Here is a 21,135-nt window from a genome sequence, read left to right as displayed (position 1 = left end):
ATGCCGGGAAGCAAAGGGGGCTCTTATCTCGGCAGTAAAAAATAAGGAGCCAGATAAAGTAAGGGCTGCAAGGAAGATTTACAAAAGAGTTGTAACCGAAGCAAAAGAAGCACACGATCTAAACTTCTGGCGGGACTTGGCCGAAGCAAGTAAAAAGAAAAACGCCAAGGAGTTTTGGGATCTGCTGAGAGCCAGGGAAAAGCCTATTGATCAGCAAATAACCTGTAACATCTCCGGTGCCGTATGGTTGGAACATTTCTCCAAGCTGTATTCCATCCCACTGGGGGTTTGTGATCATATTCTGGCTCCTTTGCCTCGCCCTACATTAGTTCCCATGAGCAGTGGCGGCCCTTTTTCCAGACAGGAGGTAGAAAATGCAATCAAGGGCATTGTTTCCAACAAAGCTGCTGGCCCCGACGGGATCCCGGGCGATCTATTAAAAGCTTACCCGGCGTGGTGGAGCAGACTGATCACTTCCCTTCTAAATGAGGCCCTGCTAGGAGGCTCCTTTCCTGACTCCTGGAGGGGTGCGGAAGTGGTCCCTATTTTTAAGAAAGGCTCCAGAGACGACCCGGCGAATTACCGCCCCATCAGCCTGCTGGACTCAACCCAAAAAGTGGCGGGCAAAGTTGTCCTAACTAGGATATTGCAGTGGGCAGAGGAAAACCAGATACTGTCCAACCTCCAAGCAGGTTTCAGAAAGGGGACTGGCACTATTGAGCAGACATTTCGCCTCCTTATTCTCTACTGGAAAGTGGTGGTGTTGGGGGGGGGGAGTTTGTATTTGGTCTTTATTGATCTACGCACAGCTTTTGATTTGGTCCCACAAGCATCACTTTGGAATGTTCTTAATGAGTTAGGCTTACCACCCTACCTGTTAGCCCTACTTATAAAATTCCACGATAGCAACTTTGCCCAAATTAGATGGGGTTCACAGGGCGAAAAAACATCTCGCATTCCGGTCAACAGGGGCGTCCGCCAGGGTTGTGTGCTTGCCCCCACTCTGTTTTCTCTTTATGTTAACGGAGTGGTGGAGCATCTCTTACAAGATCCATCCGATGCGCCGACCCTGGCGGGGAAGAAAATTCCAACGCTCCTGTTCGCGGACGACACCCTTCTAATTTCTAAGACCCCAGTGGGTATCCAAAAATTGCTATCCAGCTTCAAGTCTTTTTGTGATGACAAAGGCCTGGCCATTAATATAGCAAAGACCAAATTCCTTGTCCTCAACCCCCCTAAAAAAACAGTTGTTACCCCTGTCCTAGACTCTGTTCATCTAGAGAGAGTCAAGGAATTCGACTACCTGGGTATTCGGTTATCCGACTCTATGAGTTGGAGGTCACATCATCAGAAGGTGTTTCTTGCTCACAAGAGGGTAGCTGGAGCCTTGCTCAAACAACAGCGAGCTTCGCCATTGAAACCCATCGGGGCAGTTCTAGACATTTACAGGGCAAGGGTTGTAAGCGCGGCATTATACGGCGCAGAACTGTGGGGCTCACAGAAAATTGATACCTTGGCCTCCCTTGATAATAATTTTCATAAAGATCTCTTGAGGCTGCCCCACAGCACTCCTACAATCCCCATTCTGCTTGATGCGGGTTCTCGCCCAATATGTGACCAAGCAAAACTACGCCCGCTATTACTATGGTCTAGAATCTGGAATGTCCCTGAACTCCACAGTTATGCAGAGGCCCTGGAAGATCTTTTGTCCCTTACAGGATGCCACAAGATCACTTGGCTTAGAGATGTTAAATCCCTTCTCTTTAAATTGGGGCTAGGAGATGCATGGGACAGTAAAACCTCGCCCTCAAAACAAGTAATAAAAAAAGCCTTCTGGTCGTGGGTGGACAATGAAAGACTGTGCAATTCTAATCACTGTAAAACTGTCGTCCAGTTCCTGTTAATTAAAGAGCTCCCTTTTAGGGAACTCTATCTGGACTCCATCCACAACTCTGGAGACAGAGCATTGTACATAAAATTCAGGTTAGGTGTACTCCCTCTATGTCAATTTACCTCATCCTGGAAACCGCCTCTACAAACTGTGCCATATTGTCCCTTCTGCGAAATGAGGGTTGAATCTGTTGCACATATGTTGTTCGAATGTAAGACCTACGTTGCACCCAGGAAGTTGTGGTTGAGACCATTATGTAGGAGCCTGGGAACAAGATCGCATGTAGAAGCCTTGCGCATATTAGGCACTGACGCAAGACCCTTCTTTGCCTGCTGTTTGGCAAAATTTTTAGGCTGGGCCTGGCGCATAAGATCTGCAAAAAAACTGTTGATACAATAGTATGCTTTCCACCTCCTCTTTTCCCCCGTTTAAAAATTCCAAATTGACTACTTAGATTGTTTTTATACTGTATATTGTGAAAATGTTGTTACTGTATTGTATGTGCTAAACATTGCTTTTTATTATTGTAAAAATGCAGCTTTTATGATATGTTTTTATATCGAAATAAAGCTTATCTACTACTACTAAAAAAGTGCACAACAGACAATTTTTGCGATTTAAGTTTCTGGTGATACTTACAAACCTCTATCTTTGGCCTAGTGGTTTAGGATGCTACCAGAATCCCTTATTTGTAATGTAGGGCCATACTACACTCTTAAACATAGTGACAAAATGAAATTCCTTTCCTTAAAAATCGGCTAAATAAAATCACAATACCTCTAATTCTTTACCATCAATAAATGCTGTTAAAATCACTCCATTTGAAAATAGTTAACACTATGCAAATGTCCACCGTTTCCAATGGAACACAAGATATGAAGTACTTTTTAAAGATCAAACTTGATGGGGGAAAAAAGCAAAAATTCCTTACCACAAACATTATTGTAACAAATAAAAACATGCATTCGGTAATGTCACTCTGCGGCTTATAACATGTACACAGTGTGTTGCTTTGCCGGATATATCCGGTAAATGAAGGTATGCCCCACTGCTGTATCGATATTAGAGTCCTAAAACAGTGAAATATGAGCTTATTCGAATCGCAATTTGACACTGATCATTCCAGCGAGTGCCTTCCACCAGCATGAAAAGGAATCATTGAAACATACAAGTGGGCTCCAACCTTGCGGGACTATTTCAGTTCTTTTACAACTCCAAAATGTAAACGTCCTGAGTTTATTTACTGAAAGCTAGGACCACAAGTGACTGTTCGAGGCATGTGGGCTGCTGAATTCATATCTGTGCATAGATCGCCGCCTAGTGTTGGGTCCGGATGATTGCACCTTGTTGTCCTGGAAGAGTCTTCGAAGTATCACGAGATAGGTGACTCCTCCCCTGGACTACAGTGCGCATGGGCATCTTCTCCATCCTCAGATTGTTTTTTTCCGCCATTGGGTTCGGATGATATTCCTATACTCCAACTTCGGAATCGAAACTAAACTTTTCTATAGGCCAAAAGGCCTTCGACTGTATTGTTCTCGCTCGGTACTTATTGTTATGTTATGTTAATGATTCTTATATCGCGCATGACTCACCCGGGGTCATCTCAGCGCTTTACCTGAGGGGGAAAACTGCAATGGAAAGAGTTTCAGAACAACCAGGTTTTTAATTGTTTCCTGAAGGACAAGTAGGTAGTAGATTTCCTCAACGTCACTGGAAGAGAATTCCAGTATTTGGGTGCTACAAACGAGAATGCTCTGCCGCCTGTGCGGGTGAGCCGGATCCGAGGGATGTTCAGGAGGGCTAGGGAGTTAGACCTCAGGTTACATTCGCTCGAGTGCCTAGAAAGTTTATCTCTAAGATAGGCTGGGTCCTCACCTCTAAGGGCTTTGAAGGACAGACAGCAGATCTTAAACACGGAGCGTTTTTGAATTGGCAGCCAGTGGAGCTGTTTAAGCAAAGGAAGAGATGTAGTACCAGGAGGGCAATTCAAAACCATTCTGGCCGCTGTGTTCTGTATTACTTGTAGCTTAGATAAGGTAGTAGTTCCAATCTCTGCCAGTAAGGCGCTGCCATAGTCCAGTCTACTTCCTATCATTGCCTGCACTACGGTTCTACGGTGCTCCAAGGGTAGGTAGGGGATTATTCTACGCAGTAGACGCAGATTATAAAAACATGAACTTGTGATGTTATTTACATTGTCCTTCATATCTAGCTTGGCATCTAGATGGATTCCCAGGCTTTTCACTGAGTTGGAAGGTTTTGGTGCTTCACCCAATTGGGGGGCCACCAGTCAGCCGTCCAGAGATGTGCAGATTTCCCTAAGAGCATTAGCTCGGTTTTTCCTGGGTTAAGTTGTAGGCACTGGTCCCTCATCCAGTTTGCGATCGCCAGCATACCGTCCATGAAGCGCTGTTTCTCATCCATGATGTTCTTACCAATTGGGAACAGTAGCTGCGTATCGTCGGCGTAAGAGATAATCTCAAAGCCGAAGGATTGGATAAGTTTGGCCAGGGGGGATAGATAAACATTAAACAGAGTAGGGCTAAAACAGGATCCCTGTGGCACCCCTTTATCCAGCAGGAATTTCCTTTTAGAGATATACGGCCCAAGAGTAGTAATTTGCCATCTGTCCCCTAGGAAATCTCTCAGCCACGGTAGGGCAGTGCCTCCGATGCCACACTCGCTAAGTCTCTCCGCGAGCCTTTGATGAGATATCGTATCAAAGGCTGCGGAGAGATCTAAGAGGATCAGAACTGAGGAGCCACCGGAGTCGAGAGTACGTCTTAGTGAGTCAGTAACCGCCAGCATTGCTGTTTCTGTGCTGAACCCTGGTCGAAAGCCTGACTGGGAGGGGTCCAGCATTTCATTTGCTTCTAGGTATTGACTAAGCTGGGAGTTTATGTTAGATTCTAGCAATTTCCCCCCTAAAGGCAACAGGGATATTGGCCTGTAGTTACTCAGCTCCAGTGGGTCAGCGGTGGGTTTCTTCAAGATAGGCCGCACGGAGGTCTCTTTCCAAGCCCTCGGAATAAGGCCTGTATCCATTGATGCATTGAAAATTCGTTGGATAATTGGGGCACATAAAGGGGACATGAGAGCCATTATACCAGGTGGGCATATATGCAGTGGCGATCCAGATTTAGCTACTGATAGCAATTTGCTTGTCTCTGCGAGCGAGATATGATTGAAATGGTTAAACACGGCCCTGTTTGGTATATGGAGGTTGTCTGTTTTTTTGTTTGTCTGGGTCTTATTTATATCCTGAACCGGGAAGTTTGAGTAGATTTTTTCATGAAAGAAATATGCAATGGAATCGCATAGATCCTGTGATTCTGATGGTAATTGTTTGCATACTGAAGGTGAGGAGAAGTCTCTGACAATATTAAACAGGGCTTTGGTCGAGTTTTTTGATTTTTCTATTTGGGTTTGGATATAGAAGCATTGAGCGCTTTTTATTTTATGGTGATACTTTGCTAATGCTACTTTGTATGTTTTCCTATCTTCCAGTAGTTTTCCCTTCCTCCACTTCCTCTCCAGTGCTTTACATGTAGTTTTTAGAGACTTAAGTTCATCTGTGTACCATGGGGCTGAGGGGCCCTTTGGTGGCATAGTTGCCTTATTTTATGGAATCACTGTGTCCAGTGTTTTCATTAGGGCTAGATTAACACCTGACTTGACCAGAGCGGTCACAGCGCATTGCGCGCATTGCGGTGCTATTTGCCTTTGTATTAGGCGTTTTTTAAAATTCCTCGTTTTGTATTTGCTTTTATTTTTATTTGCCTTCTTCCCTGTTTTTAGGCTGCTCCCCTCATACTTGCACCATAATAATTGAACTCACCACGCTTTGCGGGTCCCTTGTCACTGCCTCTCGGAGGCAGAGCGGTCACAGCGCATTGCGCGCATTGCGGTGCTATTTGCCTTTGTATTAAGCGTTTTTTAAAATTCCTCGTTTTGTATTTGCTTTTATTTTTATTTGCCTTCTTCCCTGTTTTTAGGCTGCTCCCCTCATACTTGTACCATAATAATTGAACTCACCGCGCTTTGCGGGTCCCTTGTCACTGCCTCTCGGTATTTTGGCGGCCATATTGAGTGAGGGAAGGACGCCGGGCGTGTAGTTGCACGTTCTAGCGCCCAAGGACGCTCGACCTCCTCTTAAGGAGGGTAAACTCGGGGCTCAGTCTTGCCAGACGAACACCTGACTTGACCAGAGCGGTCACAGCGCATTGCGCGCATTGCGGTGCTATTTGCCTTTGTATTAGGCGTTATTTAAAATTCCTTGTTTTGTATTTGCTTTTATTTTTATTTGCCTTCTTCCCTGTTTTTAGGCTGCTCCCCTCATACTTGCACCATAATAATTGAACTCACCGCGCTTTGCGGGTCCCTTGTCACTGCCTCTCGGAGGCAGAACGGTCACAGCGCATTGCGCGCATTGCGGTGCTATTTGTCTTTGTATTAGGCGTTTTTTAAAATTCCTCGTTTTGTATTTGCTTTTATTTTTATTTGCCTTCATCCCTGTTTTTAGGCTGCTCCCCTCATACTTGCATCATAATAATTGAACTCACCGCGCTTTGCGGGTCCCTTGTCACTGCCTCTCGGCATTTTGGCGGCCATATTGAGTGAGGGAAGGACGCCGGGCGTGTAGTTGCACGTTCTAGCGCCCAAGGATGCTCGACCTCCTCTTAAGGAGGGTAAACTCCGGGCTCAGTTTTGCCAGACGAACACCTGACTTGACCAGAGCGGTCACAGCGCATTGCGCGCATTGCACGCATTGCGGTGCTATTTGCCTTTGTATTAGGCATTTTTTAAAATTCCTCGTTTTGTATTTGCTTTTATTTTTATTTGCCTTCTTCCCTGTTTTTAGGCTGCTCCCCTCATACTTGCACCATAATAATTGAACTCACCGCGCTTTGCGGGTCCCTTGTCACTGCCTCTCGGCATTTTGGCGGCCATATTGAGTGAGGGAAGGACGCTGGGCGTGTAGTTGCACGTTCTAGCGCCCAAGGACGCTCGACCTCCTCTTAAGGAGGGTAAACTCTAGGCTCAGTCTTGCCAGACGAACACCTGACTTGACCAGAGCGGTCACAGCGCATTGCGCGCATTGCGGTGCTATTTGCCTTTGTATTAGGCGTTTTTTTTTAAATTCTTCGTTTTGTATTTGCTTTCATTTTTTTTTGCCTTCTTCCCTGTTTTTAGGCTGCTCCCCTCATACTTGCACCATAATAATTGAACTCACCGCGCTTTGCGGGTCCCTTGTCACTGCCCCTCGGAGGCAGAGCGGTCACAGCGCATTGCGCGCATTGCAGTGCTATTTGCCTTTGTATTAGGCGTTTTTAAAATTCCTTGTTTTGTATTTGCTTTTATTTTTATTTGCCTTCTTCCCTGTTTTTAGGCTGCTTGCCTCATACTTGCACCATAATAATTGAACTCACAGCGCTTTGCGGGTCCCTTGTCACTGCCTCTCGGTATTTTGGCGGCCATATTGAGTGAGGGAAGGACGCCGTGCGTGTAGTTGCACGTTCTAGCGCCCAAGGACGCTCGACCTCCTCTTAAGGAGGGTAAACTCTGGGCTCAGTCTTGCCAGACGAACACCTGACTTGACCAGAGCGGTCACAGCGCTTTGCGCGCATTGCGGTGCTATTTGCCTTTGTATTAGGCGTTTTTTAAAAATTCTTCGTTTTGTATTTGCTTTTATTTTTATTTGCCTTCTTCCCTGTTTTTAGGCTGCTCCCCTCATACTTGCACCATAATAATTGAACTCACTGCGCTTTGCGGGTCCCTTGTCACTGCTCTCGGCATTTTGGCGGCAATATTGAGTGAGGGAAGGACGCCGGGCGTGTAGTTGCACGTTCTAGCGCCCAAGGACGCTCGACCTCCTCTTAAGGAGGTCATGCTGACGCGCAGCGGTCACGCGCAGCGGGAACGCCGGATCATCGCCGGAGTCACGCCAGAGTCCAGCCCGTCTGTGCCCGTCCGGGCCCAGACGGGCCTAGGGCCAGGACTCTTGGTTCAAACTCCAGAAATGCGGATAACATACTCTCGAGAGGACATCATGTTGCTGCGCGCTCCTAAAAATGTATCGTGTAAGTACATCTATAAAGGATCTAAACCTTTCTCTGCGTGTAGGACATGTCAGCTGATCCAACCTGACAAGGGAAAGAACGCCCTGTCGATGGCCCTGCTGAATTGTAGATCCCTCCCGTACCATGCTCTCGAAATCAACTTCTTGATACAAGACCACGATCTGGACATCCTGTTTCTGACGGAAACTTGGATTACAGCCAGTTCTGATGCGGCATAGTTCGTGCCCTCCCCCCAGGTTTTCATATATACCACCTGGATAGACCTGTGGGGCGGGGGGCGGCATTGCTATTATATATAGAGACATGTTTGTGTGCAGGGCCCAGAATAGTGATGTTCAGGACTGTGAGAGCTGCCAGTTCTCACTGCGGACGTCCCCTACGGTAACAGTGTCAGGCGTTCTGATATACCGACCTCCAGGGGGCATGGGCAGCTTTGCTAGCTCCCTAATGGAAACAGTCACGCTACTGGCCTCTTCCACGACTAATTTTATGGTGTTAGGGGACCTGAATCTCCACTTCAATGACCCGGCAGACTTAGTGGCTGCTGATCTGCAGTGTGATTTAAATGCATATAATCTTGAGTCTAAGCAACCCAGGAGCCTCGCATACCAAGGGCCACCTCCTCGATCCCATCTTCTCTAATATCGCGTACCTTAGGGCCCTTCCCGCTTGCCCTCTACTGTAGTCAGACCATTTCTTGGTCCCGGTAATCTTGAAAGTTGATCCAAGAACTGCCCCTTCTCCAAGGGTTTATACCTTGGAAAGAGCTTGGTCCAGGTTATCAGTGGATAACTGGATCGCCAAACTTGAGGACTCGTGTTCTCTCCTAGCCTCGGACCCGGTAGTGGCTGATGCGGATTTTGATCTGTGGGTGACCAATTCCCTGGATGCCATCCTCCCGAAAAAGAGAGTGGCAAAGAGGGGAAAGAGAATGGGTTCTGCCCCATGGTATTCACCGGATCTGCGAATCCTTAGGAAAGGATGTAAGAAGTTGGAGAGGGCTTGGAGGAAAGATTGGGGGGTGGTTAGTCGGGAGGAATATCGCGCAGCAATTAGAGCATATAAAAACGCTCTTCGCTGTGCTAAGGCCCAATTTTTCGAGGAAAGAATAAAAAGTTCCTCCAACTCTTCTAGAGAGACTTTTAAAGTGGTAAAGGAGCTCCTCAAAATTCCTGAGCCCCCGGTGACCCATGATAGCCCAGCTGAGAAGTGCAGGGAGTTGGCGGAGTACTTCCACTTCAAAATAGAGAACATCATAAGCGCGCTGCCTCAGGTTGCGCCGAGTGCAGACATGGGTAGTCAGGTAGGAGGAGATCGTGTCCTATTGGACACTTTTGGTCCAATATCTGTGGCAGAAGTCATGAAGGAGTTGGGGTCCATGAAGAGTGGTTCTCCTGGGGATCCTGCCCCTATGAGGATTTTGAAACAGGCGGCATCTGTTATTGCGGTCCCTGTTACGAACTTAATTAATACATCTCTTGCCCAGGGTGTGGTGCCGCCAAGCTGGAAAAGAGCAGTGGTAAAGGCTCTCCTGAAGAAACCTAATCTGGATTCATCGGATTTGGCAAACTTCAGGCCTATCTCTCTGCTGCCGGGACTTGGTAAGATCGCAGAAAGACTGGTTAATCACCGATTGTCAGACTTTCTGGAGTCCAACGGTCTGTTACGAGAGTCACAAACGGGTTTTCGGCCAGGGCAGAGCACAGACACCACCCTATTGGCAGTCGTTGAGGAAGCCAGGAGCATTCTGGATTCAGGAGGGTCAGTGGCAGTGATCCTGCTGGACCTCAGTGCGGCTTTTGACACTGTGAACCACCAAGTGTTGATCCAACGGCTGTCCAATGTGGGGGTTGCAGGAGTGGCGCTGCAGTGGCTTCGGTCATTTCTGTGTGACCGAACCTATCAGGTCTGGGAAGGCAGCGAACGGTCAACATCTATCCCCCTCCAGTGTGGGGTGCCACAGGGCTCTTCTTTAAGCCCCACATTGTTTAATGTTTATATGGCCCCCCTGGAGGATGTGGTGGCCCCATTTGGGATAAAAATCGTCAGCCATGCTGACGATATTCAGCTGGTGGTCGCATTGTCCCAATTGGTGAAGAACCCGGACTTGCTGCGCCTATGTATGGCCATAGTGCACATCTGGATGTGCGAATCAGCGCTTAAATTAAACGGTTCTAAGACCGAAATAATGCTGCTAGGGCATAAGACTCCCTCACTCCCTTCGACCATCTGGCCTAGCTGCCTGGGTGAGCTCCCCAGCCCTAAGCAGGAGATCAAGAGCTTGGGGGTTTGGTTGGAGCAAGACCTCTCTTTTAAGACCCAGGCTAAGAAAACGGCAGGGGTCTGTTTCGGGCTCCTCCGTTCAGCTCGTAAAGTCTTGCCTCTCCTCCCTTTGACATCGAGGAAGCTACTTATTCAGGGGCTGATTATTTCAAGGCTCGACTATTGCAATGCTATTTTCCTTGCCGCCCCTGAAGCAGCGTTCAGTAAGCTTCAGCGGGTCCAAAACGCTGCGGCTAAGATGCTGACGAACGTGCCAAGGAGGCAGTCCGCTAAACCCGCCCTGAAGACACTGCACTGGCTTCCAGTGCGGGAGAGGGTTAAATTCAAAGCTCTTTGCACAGCACATAGAATCCTCCAGGGGAAGGTACCTTCCATCCTAAGGAATTTAGTGGTGCCCTATAAAGCTAACAGAGCTTTGCGCACTGACCAGAAACATCTGCTTCAGGTTCCTAGGGTTAACAAGGCCCCTCACTGCTGGTAGAGGATTTTCGGTTCACACAGCCACTCTCTGAAACGCACTTCCGCTGAGGATGCGCTTAGAGACTTGCACTCTTCGTTTTCGGAAGCTTCTGAAAACACATCTATTTCCTATGTGATGTGACTGATCTGGCTCTGTGGTTATTGTTGCTGCCTGGATAAGCGCTGGGATGCCCGAGGGTAACTACGAGCTATACAAAATTCCAAATAAATAAAATAAATAAATTAAAACTAGCTAGCATGGCTGAGGGGTCTTGATCCGTTTGTTCAATTTTATTGGACTGGTTGATGAAAGGTTTGGCAAAATTATCCATCGTCAGCTTATGCCATGGTCTTTTATATTTTCCCGTTTGGTATAAGGGGTTGACCTTATTTTTAGGCCCTGTTTGAAGTTGGAGGGAAAATTAGACAAGGTAATGGTCTGACCAGACAAGCGGCACTGGCTGCTGTACTTCCATCTGCTCTGAGTTCGTAAAAACAAGGTCTAAGGTGTGGCCCGCCAAATGAGTGGGTTCTAACACCATCTGGCTAAGCCCAATTTTGCTCAGATTTGAAAAGAGCGTCTTCACTTCTAAATTATCTTCGATTTCACCGTGAAAATTGAAATCCCCCAACAGGATAAAGTTCTTGGAGGTCACGGCCTGCATAGCAATAAGTTCTATCAAGGCCATGGAAAAATTGATTTCGATTTGGGGCCAGGTGGCCGTTAGAGCAGGGCCCCGTCCCACGAAGTTGTCGGGGACACTTGTACTTTAAAGATGCCTAGTTCCATCATATCATTATTTATTGCCGATGTCCATTGAACTTTGAGCTCCTTTTTAAAGGCAATACCTATGCCCACTCCGGTTTTTCCCTTTCTATCGAGATGAATACATTAGTAGTCAGTGGGTATCGCTATGTTCGTGGCTGGTATAATAGTTGGGTTAAGCCATGTCTCTGTCAGAAAGCATAGGTCCGGTGAGAGGGTAGAGATCATGTCCCTAATCTCTATCGAATGCTTCACAAGAGATCGGACATTGCACAGAATAAGGGTAAGGTTCAATTGACGATCTAGGGGGTCCACCCGCGATGAGATCCTAATAGGCAGTTCCCCTTGCATGCTTTGATATTGGCATGTGCCGCACGAGAGAGGACCTTCCAACACAATAGGGAAGGTGCAGCAGCATTTCCCCCCCTTACTGAGTTTATTGGGCATGTTTTGCATTATTGACTCGATCGAACTTTCCATCTCGAACCGGTCGTCGAGGCGGGCCGTTTGGCCTTTTTAGACGCCACGTGGGCCTGCTGTCGATGGAAAGGAGCCCGTTCAAAAGGTGCCCACAATGCCACTCCAAGTTCCCGCATACTGACAAACAATCAGTATGCAACAAGTGCCTATCACCAGACCATAAGGAAGAAACCTGCCCAGCCTGTGCCCAATTCCGTTCGAAGAAAACCATCCGGATTCGACGGGCCGCTAGGCAAGAGATGCAGCGACAGGCACCGGAACCAGACAACATCTTCGATGATGACCAAGAACTTCCAGAAGCGGCAGATTCGGACCTAGAGATCGTCACCGTCGAGGACCACTCGGACTCTGATGACGAGATACCACCGGAGCAAATCGTGAGTACACTGCCCCCGACACCGATTACCCCGTTACCAAAGGCTCCGGTCGAGGCATCGCCTAAAGGCCTTAGCCAAGATCCAAAGAAACATTCAGCAGCCCCGCCGTCCGGCTCGGCTCCGAAACCAAAGACTAAGCCTTCAGAGACCTCAGGGCCAAGTAACGTTATCCCTAAGAAGGTTCTAGAACCCAAAAAGGTCGTGGACCCGAAGGGCGTCGAACCGAAGAAGGTCGTACAGCCTAAGGGTGTCGACCTGAAGAAGGCCGTCGAGCCAAAGGGCGCCGAACCAAAGAAGGCCGTCGAGCCAAAAAGCGCTGAACCAAAGAAGGCCGTCGAGCCAAAGAAGGCCGCTGACCCAAAGGGCGCCGAGCCGAAGAAGGCCGTCGACCCAAAAAAGGCAGCTCTGCCGAAGGCCGTCGACCCGAAGAAGGTCGCCGATGCAAAGGGCGCCATAACGAAGCCTGTGGTCCAGCCGGAGAAGGCTATCGAACCAAAGACAAGTGCTCCAAAAAGACCGGTCGATCCGAAAAAAGCCATCGACTCGACAAAAGACAGTCAACCGAAAAAACCTGTTGAGCACAGGAAGCGTATCGAACCGAAAGACCTGGTCAATCCGCAATCACTTGTCGACCCGAACAAAGGGTCCGAGCCGAGAAACAGCAATAAGGCACCGAAAGTCGTTGAACCAAAAAAGGTTATCGACCCGGAGGCAATAGTCGATCCAAAACAGACTAAGCCAAAGAAGTCAAAGACACAGCCACGGACAGTGAAAGAAGAACTCTTCCATCCAGATCCATCAGACGACCAGGCAAAAATATATATAAACCCTGAGACTGGTAAAGTCACAATCCTACACAGCAAGAAGAGACCATTGGACACGGCTCTCATTCCCCCATTCCTCTAAAGAAGAAGGACTTTGGGACTTCTCCCTCTAGACCCTTCATTCCTTTCTATCCCACTATGCCTACTACGCCTTTTGCTCCTTACTCTTCTTCTCACTCTGGGGACAATGAGGACGACACAGGGGAAGATCCTCAACATGATTATGACTATCCATAGGATTCTAACCCTCAAAATGAACCATGGGGAGAGCCGACTGATCCATATGACACGCATCCCATCCGTGACGTCTCCTCATACCCAACAAAGCCGTCACCTACTGACGACACCATTGTCTTCAACCAGCTAAGAGATAGGGAAGCGCAGTACCACAACGTAGACATGCAAAATGACCCTATAGACAAAGACTTTTTATTTGACACATTCCCTACTTCAGAGAAAAATGTCAGAACACTTCCTATGCTAAAAGGGGTATTAAAACACGCGCCTGATATATTTAAAGATACAGCCAGGGCACGCGTAATCAATCCCAGGATTGAAAAGAAATATAGAGCAGCCCCTACAGATCCTACTTATATCAGAGGTCAGTTACCATTAAACTCACTGGTAGTGGCTAATGCACGCAAAAGGGCCAACTCACAGACAACAGGAGAGGCTCCCCCTCCTGATAAGGAGTCCAAAATACTAGAGGCCTCGGGTAAAAGAGTAGCATCACAGGCTTCCAATTCATGGAGAATTGCAAATACACAAGCTCTACTAGCTCGTTATGACAGAGCACACTATGACCAGCTTGAAAGCTTAATGCAACACCTGCCTGAGCCTTTCAAAGCCCAAGCAACTGACCTCATACAGGAGGGAAAATGTATTATAAACGCCTCCATCAAATGTGCGCTTGACGCAGCTGACACTGCAGCCAGGTCCATTAACACTAGCTTTTTACTACGACGACACGCATGGCTGCGTATTTCTGGCTTTAAGAACGAGGTGCAGTCCACCATTCTTAACCAACCAGTCAATCAAGACTTCCTTTTCGGCCCTGTATTCGACACCATTTTAGACAAAATGAAGAAGGATACAGAAACTGCAAAATCAATGGGTGCATTGCAGTTTCAACAACACAGAGGTTCGTTTCGACGCTCCTCATACAGAGCAGTTACACGGGGCAATACTTCACAGACCTCATCTACACACAAAGGCAACACCCAAGGTTCCTTTAACAAGAACTCCAACAGAGGAGGTTATAGGGGCAACAATAACAAGGGAATAGGACGTGGAAGCAATAACACCAGAGCCTCCACTTACTCACAACAGTGACTTCATCACGCTACCTCCAGACCATCTAACACTGGTCAGAGGCAGACTCCAACAATTCCTACCAGTCTGGAACGCAATTACCACGGACAGGTGGGTGAGACAAATTATCCAGTATGGTTATTGCCTAGAACTCACTTCTACTCCACCAAACATACCACCCAGACACCGTCCTATGTCCAAAGAACACATCAGCCTGCTACAACAAGAGGTGAAATGCATGCTGGAAAAGGGGGCCATAGAGCCAGTCCCTTTCCAACACCAAGGGACAGGAGTATACTCCCTATACTTCATTATTCCCAAGAAGGACGGTTCCCTCAGACCAATATTGGACCTCAGACCCCTAAATCAATACATACTGTTGGAGCACTTCCATATGATCACACTACAGCAAGTGCTCCCGTTGTTACAGCAAGGAGACTTCCTAGCAACATTGGACCTCAAGGATGAATATTTTCACATACCCATCCATCCAGCTCACAGAAAATATCTCAGGTTCACAATAGAAGGTCAACACTACCAATTCAAGGTTCGCCCCTTCGGGGTAACCACGGCTCCAAGAGTGTTTACAAATGGCTTAGCGACAGTAGCTGCACATCTCAGGAGGCAACACATCCATGTGTTCCCGTACCTAGACGATTGGCTAATACAAGCAAAATCGTACGAACAGTGTGCAAGAGACACGTCTCAAAAACTTCAGCTGCTACACAGCCTAGGTTTTTCGATAAACTACCCAAAATCGCATCTACAACCGTCTCACGCACAACAATATCTGGGAGCTACTATAGATACCTCAGTGGCAAAGGCATACCCAAACTCAGCGAGGATAGCCAGCATGCAGATGCTCATTCGCAAATTTCTGGCAAAACACTCTCTGCCAGCTCGAATCTTCATGCAGCTCATAGGCATGATGGCCTCCTGCATATTCATTGTCCCCCATGCAAGACTTCAAATGTGTCCATTGCAAAAATGCCTAGCACGGCAGTTGAACCAAGCTCAAGGACAACTAAAAGACCTAGTGTTGGTAGACAGTCGCGCTCAAAACTCTCTGCAGTGGTGGAACCCACAAAACCTTTCCAAGGGGCGACTGTTCCAAGACCAACTTCCACAACTAGTACTAACAGCGGACGCATCACTGACAGGCTGGGGAGCCCACCTCCTTCACTACACAGTACAAGGGCTCTGGACAATCAAACAAAAGAAACTGCATATCAACCAACTAGAGTTGCTAGCGATATTCCTAGCCCTGAAAGCATTCCAAAAATACTTGTACAGCAAGACTGTGTTGATCTGGACGGACAACATGACAGCAATGTACTCTATCCAGAAACAGGGAGGAACACACTCTCCACAGCTGTCCCACTTGGCACAAAGCATATGGAAGTGGGCAATTCCAAAAGACTTCTTTCTCCTGGCAGAACACCTCCCAGGGAAAGACAATCAAATAGCAGACCTGCTCAGCAGACACAGCCAGCAACTACACGAATGGGAGATTCACCCCCAAGTTCTCCAACCATTCTTCAGGCAGTGGGGGCACCTAGAGATAGACCTTTTTGCCACAAACGAAAACTCAAAATGCCAGTACTTTGCCGCCAGGTTCCCACATCCGTTGTCACAAGGCAATGCGATATGGATGAACTGGTCAGGCAGATTTGCATACGCTTTTCCCCCAGCACCACTGATTCCGCTGGTGACACGCAAACTGCGGCAACAGTCACTCACACTGATCCTAGGTGCTCCCACATGGGCGAGACAGCCATGGTACACAATGTTCCTGGAGCTTTCAGTAGTTCCTCATCAAAGGCTGCGCCTCGCACCCCATCTTCTAAGTCAGAACCATGGAGAAATCAGACACCCAGATCCCAATCAGATGAACCTAGCGATCTAGCTCCTGAAGTCTTAGAATTTGGATACCTTAACTTGCCTCCAGACTGCATGAACATCATTAAGGAGGCAAGACGACCAACTACCAGAGCGTGCTATGCAGCTAAATGAAAGAGATTTGTTATTTACTGCAACAATAACCAAATCAACCCATTTGATGCTTCCATACAGAACATTATATGTTACCTGCTGCATCATCAAAGATGCAACCTAGCATACTCTTCAATAAGACTACACCTCGCTGCTATAGCAGCATACCTTCAAAACAGGCAACACCTTTCACTGTTTAGAGTACCAGCAATCAAGGCTTTTATGGAGGGTCTTTAAAGGGTGATTCCTCCAAGACACCCACCTTCCCCAGTCTGGAATCTAAATATAGTAATTACCAGACTTATGGGACCTCCTTTCGAACCTCTACACTCATGCGAACTGTAATTTCTAACGTGTAAGGTGACATTCTTGATTGCCTTTACCTCACTCAGGCGAGTTAGCGAGTTACAAGCACTAACAATTCAAGAACCCTTCATGCAAGTACATGCTAACAGGGTAGTTCTTAGAACAAACCCTATGTTTATGCCAAAGGTCATATCCAATTTCCGTATTAATCAATCAATAGAACTGCCAGTGTTCTCCCAAAATCCACAGTCAGTAGCTGAAAGAGCCCTACACACACTGGATGTAAAGAGAGCTCTGCTTTATTATGTGGACAGAACAAAATCATTTCGGAAAACAAAGCAATTATTTGTTGCTTTTTCACCACAACATAAAGGAAATCCAATATCAAAGTCAGGAATAGCCAGATGGATAGTTAAATGCATTCAAATATGTTATCAAAAGGCTAAACGCACTTTATCTGTCCCCCCCAAGAGCACACTCTTCGTGAAAAATGGCGGCATCCATGGCTTTCCTAGGAAATATTCCTCTTGAAGACATATGTAGAGCAGCCACACACTTTCACAAAACACTACTGTGTAGACATGTAAATGTAAATGTGGCGTATTTGTATAGCGCGAACAGTGACCCGGAGGCATCCCGGCGCTTGTACTCCTACCACAAGGGAACCCCTCCTGGATTTTCCTTGTGGGGTGTCCACTCCTGGGCATCCCATGGTGAAACCAGGCATCCCTTGTGTATCAGGGGGCCTTTGTGGAGACTAAGCAAGCTATTGCCCAGAGTTGCAGCGTGGGACCCATGCTTAGAATCGGCACTGAGGCGAGAATATCCGGTCAGAGGAATTAAGCCCGAAACCCGCGGAGGCGGGAATCGAACCCTGGTCCCTGGCCAGCGTTCTGCATCAAGGTCTGCCGCTCTAAGCATTGAGCCACACTTCTTCACACTGCAAGCAAAGCAGCAAGCTGCTGTAGGCCAGGCTGTCCTCAAAACTCTCTTTCAAACTGATGCAGCTGGCACAGGTAACCACCGCTAGAGGAGCTACTGCTATACAGTCTATGCACAGATATGAATTCAGCAGCCCACATGCCTCGAACGCAATATGCTACTTAACAGTATGCATCTGTTCTTGGCATGTAGGGCTGCTGACATTGATATCGCCCGCCCTCCTCCCCGGTGCCTGTCGCAGCTGCAGCATTATCTTTTGCATGGCCATCTCTTACTTTACTATCTTAATCTTTGCCACAATGGCGAAAAACAATCTGAGGATGGAGAAGATGCCCATGCGCACTGTAGTCCAGGGGAGGAGCCACCTATCTCGTGATACTTCGAAGACTCTTCCAGGACAACAAGGTGCAATCATCCGAACTCAACACTAGGCGGCGATCTATGCTCAGATATGAATGTCAGCAGCCCTACATGCCAACAACAGATGCATACTGGTAAGTAGCATATTCCTTCTCCATCCTTTCAGTACTGCAATAGAAGGAGCGTGGAGGAATAGGGAAGCCACAGGTGGCCTGGGGCGGGAGAAGTCAACGTGGGTGTTTTGGTGAGCAATAGAGGCGCCTGAGAGGGGAATCGATAGAAATAAACAAACAAAAGATAGGGTGCAAGAAGCAATGGATGGGGTGAGAGAAGTGAGCAGCGAAGGGTTAGAGGAAGTGACAAACAGCGAGTGGGGGTCAGTATTTGAGGGGGGCTTAGGCACGCGAATGAGAACAAGAAAACAAATGCACTTACATGGAGTGTCAAATTGGAGTGCCGATTGTTAGCCGGACAGAAGTCGCCCGTTCAAAAGAATAGTAAAGGTCCTACGCACTAGCAACAGACCGCTAAAAGACGGCTGAAGGCGAGGCTAACGAGCACTGGCCGTGCGGCCGTGAAAGTGAAAGGGATCGCAATCAAAGACAGATGGCGGCTGCGCGCATGCGTGCTCACGTGAACGCAAGGCCACCAAAAGCCTGTGGCAGCACTTTGGAAACCCACACACTAAATTTCTCGCAGAGCAGCACATGCGGTGGCTCAGCAAGACCTAAAAAAATGACTTACAAAATTTGAGAAAGATGGAGTTCTATGTGGTTTTCAGGGGTGAAAAACCTTAGATTCATGTGTCCTTCGTTGCCAAAGATAGTGAAGAGGATAGGGATGTGTGCTTTCATGCTGAAAACGATACTGTGTAGAAAGAAGAGGCTTGGCTAAAATTGTATGGGTGAGAACAGTGAGTTAGGCGAGAGATAGCATTGCAAAATGATCTGGTGGGGTGGAGTCAGACTTTGTAGGGTCAAGACTTTGCCAAGGTAGTGTCCTAAGTTTGTTAGTGAAGAGGTTGGTTGTATTCTACGCCAGGGAAGCACAGTGATTTAGTTATGTAATTTGTTAGGGCTGTTCAGTTTTTTGTTACTGTAGCAAGTGGAGAATATGTGGTAAATGGGATATTACATCATTGAAAGAAATGCTGTGATTTGAACGTTATCATATGTTGGACCTCCTGGGAGGCTGATGAGTTTGGATTGAACTCCGTCTGGTGAGGAGCTTGTTAGGGGCTGCCGTCCTGCTGGAATAAATTGATGTGCTTATACGTGCACTGTGATTTACATACTGCAAAATGTGCTTCTGCCTCTGCTAAGGATACTAGTGGGTTTCTTCACAAGCTGAGGCATTTGTATCCTCATTTTCACACCTGTCTTTTTCTACTAGTGTTCAGCAAAAAACCTGAAGAATATTTCCGAACTATTCTACTATGCTCAGAAGGCTGTGCTCCACCCGACTGCCCCCTTGTATGACCCAGAGGAGAAACAGGTGAGTGACCGATTGACTGCCTTTGCCTGCAGAGCACTGCAGGCAGCTTCAATTATTCGCAGTGAGGTGTGAATGACCAACCAGAGAGGACGAGGTAGCAGGTGTGCCTGGCTTTGAGGTCGAGGGTGTACGGACATCATGATGGAATAATGGATTGCTCTTCTTATGAGCTCATAAGCGGCAAAGCTCTTTAAGCCCTAGGTAATGAGGTAGTTGTTGTCACAATGCCCTGAGTTGTCACTCTCCAGGTTATTGGAACTAAGAAGTTTGACTATTCTATGCAGACATTTGAGACCTGTGTGTGTGATGGATAGTGCACATGAAATTGCATTTACATAGCACTTACTACCCCCTGACGAGGCGGTGAGTGTGTGTTTGAAAGTGCCATAAGACATTCTTGATTGGTAAGTGTAGGTTGAAATTCGAATTTTGCAGTAACTTGAGATTGAGCTATTTCTGACGAGGCGGTGTTCATTAATGCAGATGGAGGCCACAAGCTTCCAGATGGTAAGTTGTAGTTCAGTAGTCCAGCAGATCAGGCCCTTTTTGGTAGGGAGTACTCCTGCTCACTCGAACCCAGCTACAGGTGGGGGTTGGCCTGATTCTTTGGTAGGGAGTACTCCTGCTCACTCGAACCCAGCTACAGGTGGGGGTTGGCCTGATTCTTTGGTAGGGAGTACTCCTGCTCACTCGAACCCAGCTACAGGTGGGGGTTGGCCTGATTCTTTGATAGGGAGTACTCCTGCTCACTCGGACCCAGCTACAGGTGGGGGTTGGCCTGATTCTTTGGTAGGGAGTACTCCTGCTCACTCGAACCCAGCTACAGGTGGGGGTTGGCCTGATTCTTTGGTAGGGAGTACTCCTGCTCACTCGAACCCAGCTACAGGTGGGGGTTGGCCTGATTCTTTGGTAGGGAGTACTCCTGCTCACTCGAACCCAGCTACAGGTGGGGGTTGGCCTGATTCTTTGGTAGGGAGTACTCCTGCTCACTCGAACCCAGCTACAGGTGGGGGTTGGCCTGATTCTTCGGTAGGGGGTACTCCTGCTCACTCGAACCCAACTACAGGTGGGGGTTGGCCTGATTCTTTGATAGGGAGTACTCCTGCTCACTCGAACCCAGCTACAGGTGGGGGTTGGCCTGATTCTTTGGTAGGGAGTACTCCTGCTCACTCGAACCCAGCTACAGGTGGGGGTTGGCCTGATTCTTTGGTAGGGAGTACTCCTGCTCACTCGAACCCAGCTACAGGTGGGGGTTGGCCTGATTCTTTGGTAGGGAGTACTCCTGCTCACTCGAACCCAGCTACAGGTGGGGGTTGGCCTGATTCTTTGGTAGGGAGTACTCCTGCTCACTCGAACCCAGCTACAGGTGGGGGTTGGCCTGATTCTTTGGTAGAGAGTACTCCTGCTCACTCGAACCCAGCTACAGGTGGGGGTTGGCCTGATTCTTTGGTAGAGAGTACTCCTGCTCACTCGAACTCAGCTACAGGTGGGGGTTGGCCTGATTCTTTGGTAGGGAGTACTCCTGCTCACTCGAACCCAGCTACAGGTGGGGGTTGGCCTGATTCTT

General features: G+C 47.8%; 1 protein-coding gene across 1 annotated transcript in view; it reads left to right on the top strand.

Moving 5' to 3' along the window:
* Positions 1 to 21,135, top strand: part of RHOT2 (ras homolog family member T2) — a 410,048-nt gene that overhangs the window by 217,708 nt on the left and 171,205 nt on the right. The window contains exon 8 of the mRNA XM_086941319.1: positions 19,467 to 19,568. Within this exon, the coding sequence (XP_086797445.1) occupies positions 19,467 to 19,568 (102 nt within the window). The remainder of the gene's footprint in view (positions 1 to 19,466; positions 19,569 to 21,135) is intronic.

The sequence above is a fragment of the Lissotriton vulgaris genome, chromosome 10 (genome assembly GCF_964263255.1).
Source record: "Lissotriton vulgaris chromosome 10, aLisVul1.2, whole genome shotgun sequence".
In the NCBI taxonomy this organism is placed as follows: Eukaryota; Metazoa; Chordata; class Amphibia; order Caudata; family Salamandridae; genus Lissotriton; species Lissotriton vulgaris.
The sequence above is the reverse complement of the archived record's forward strand: the minus strand, read 5'-3'. Positions and strand labels throughout refer to the sequence as shown.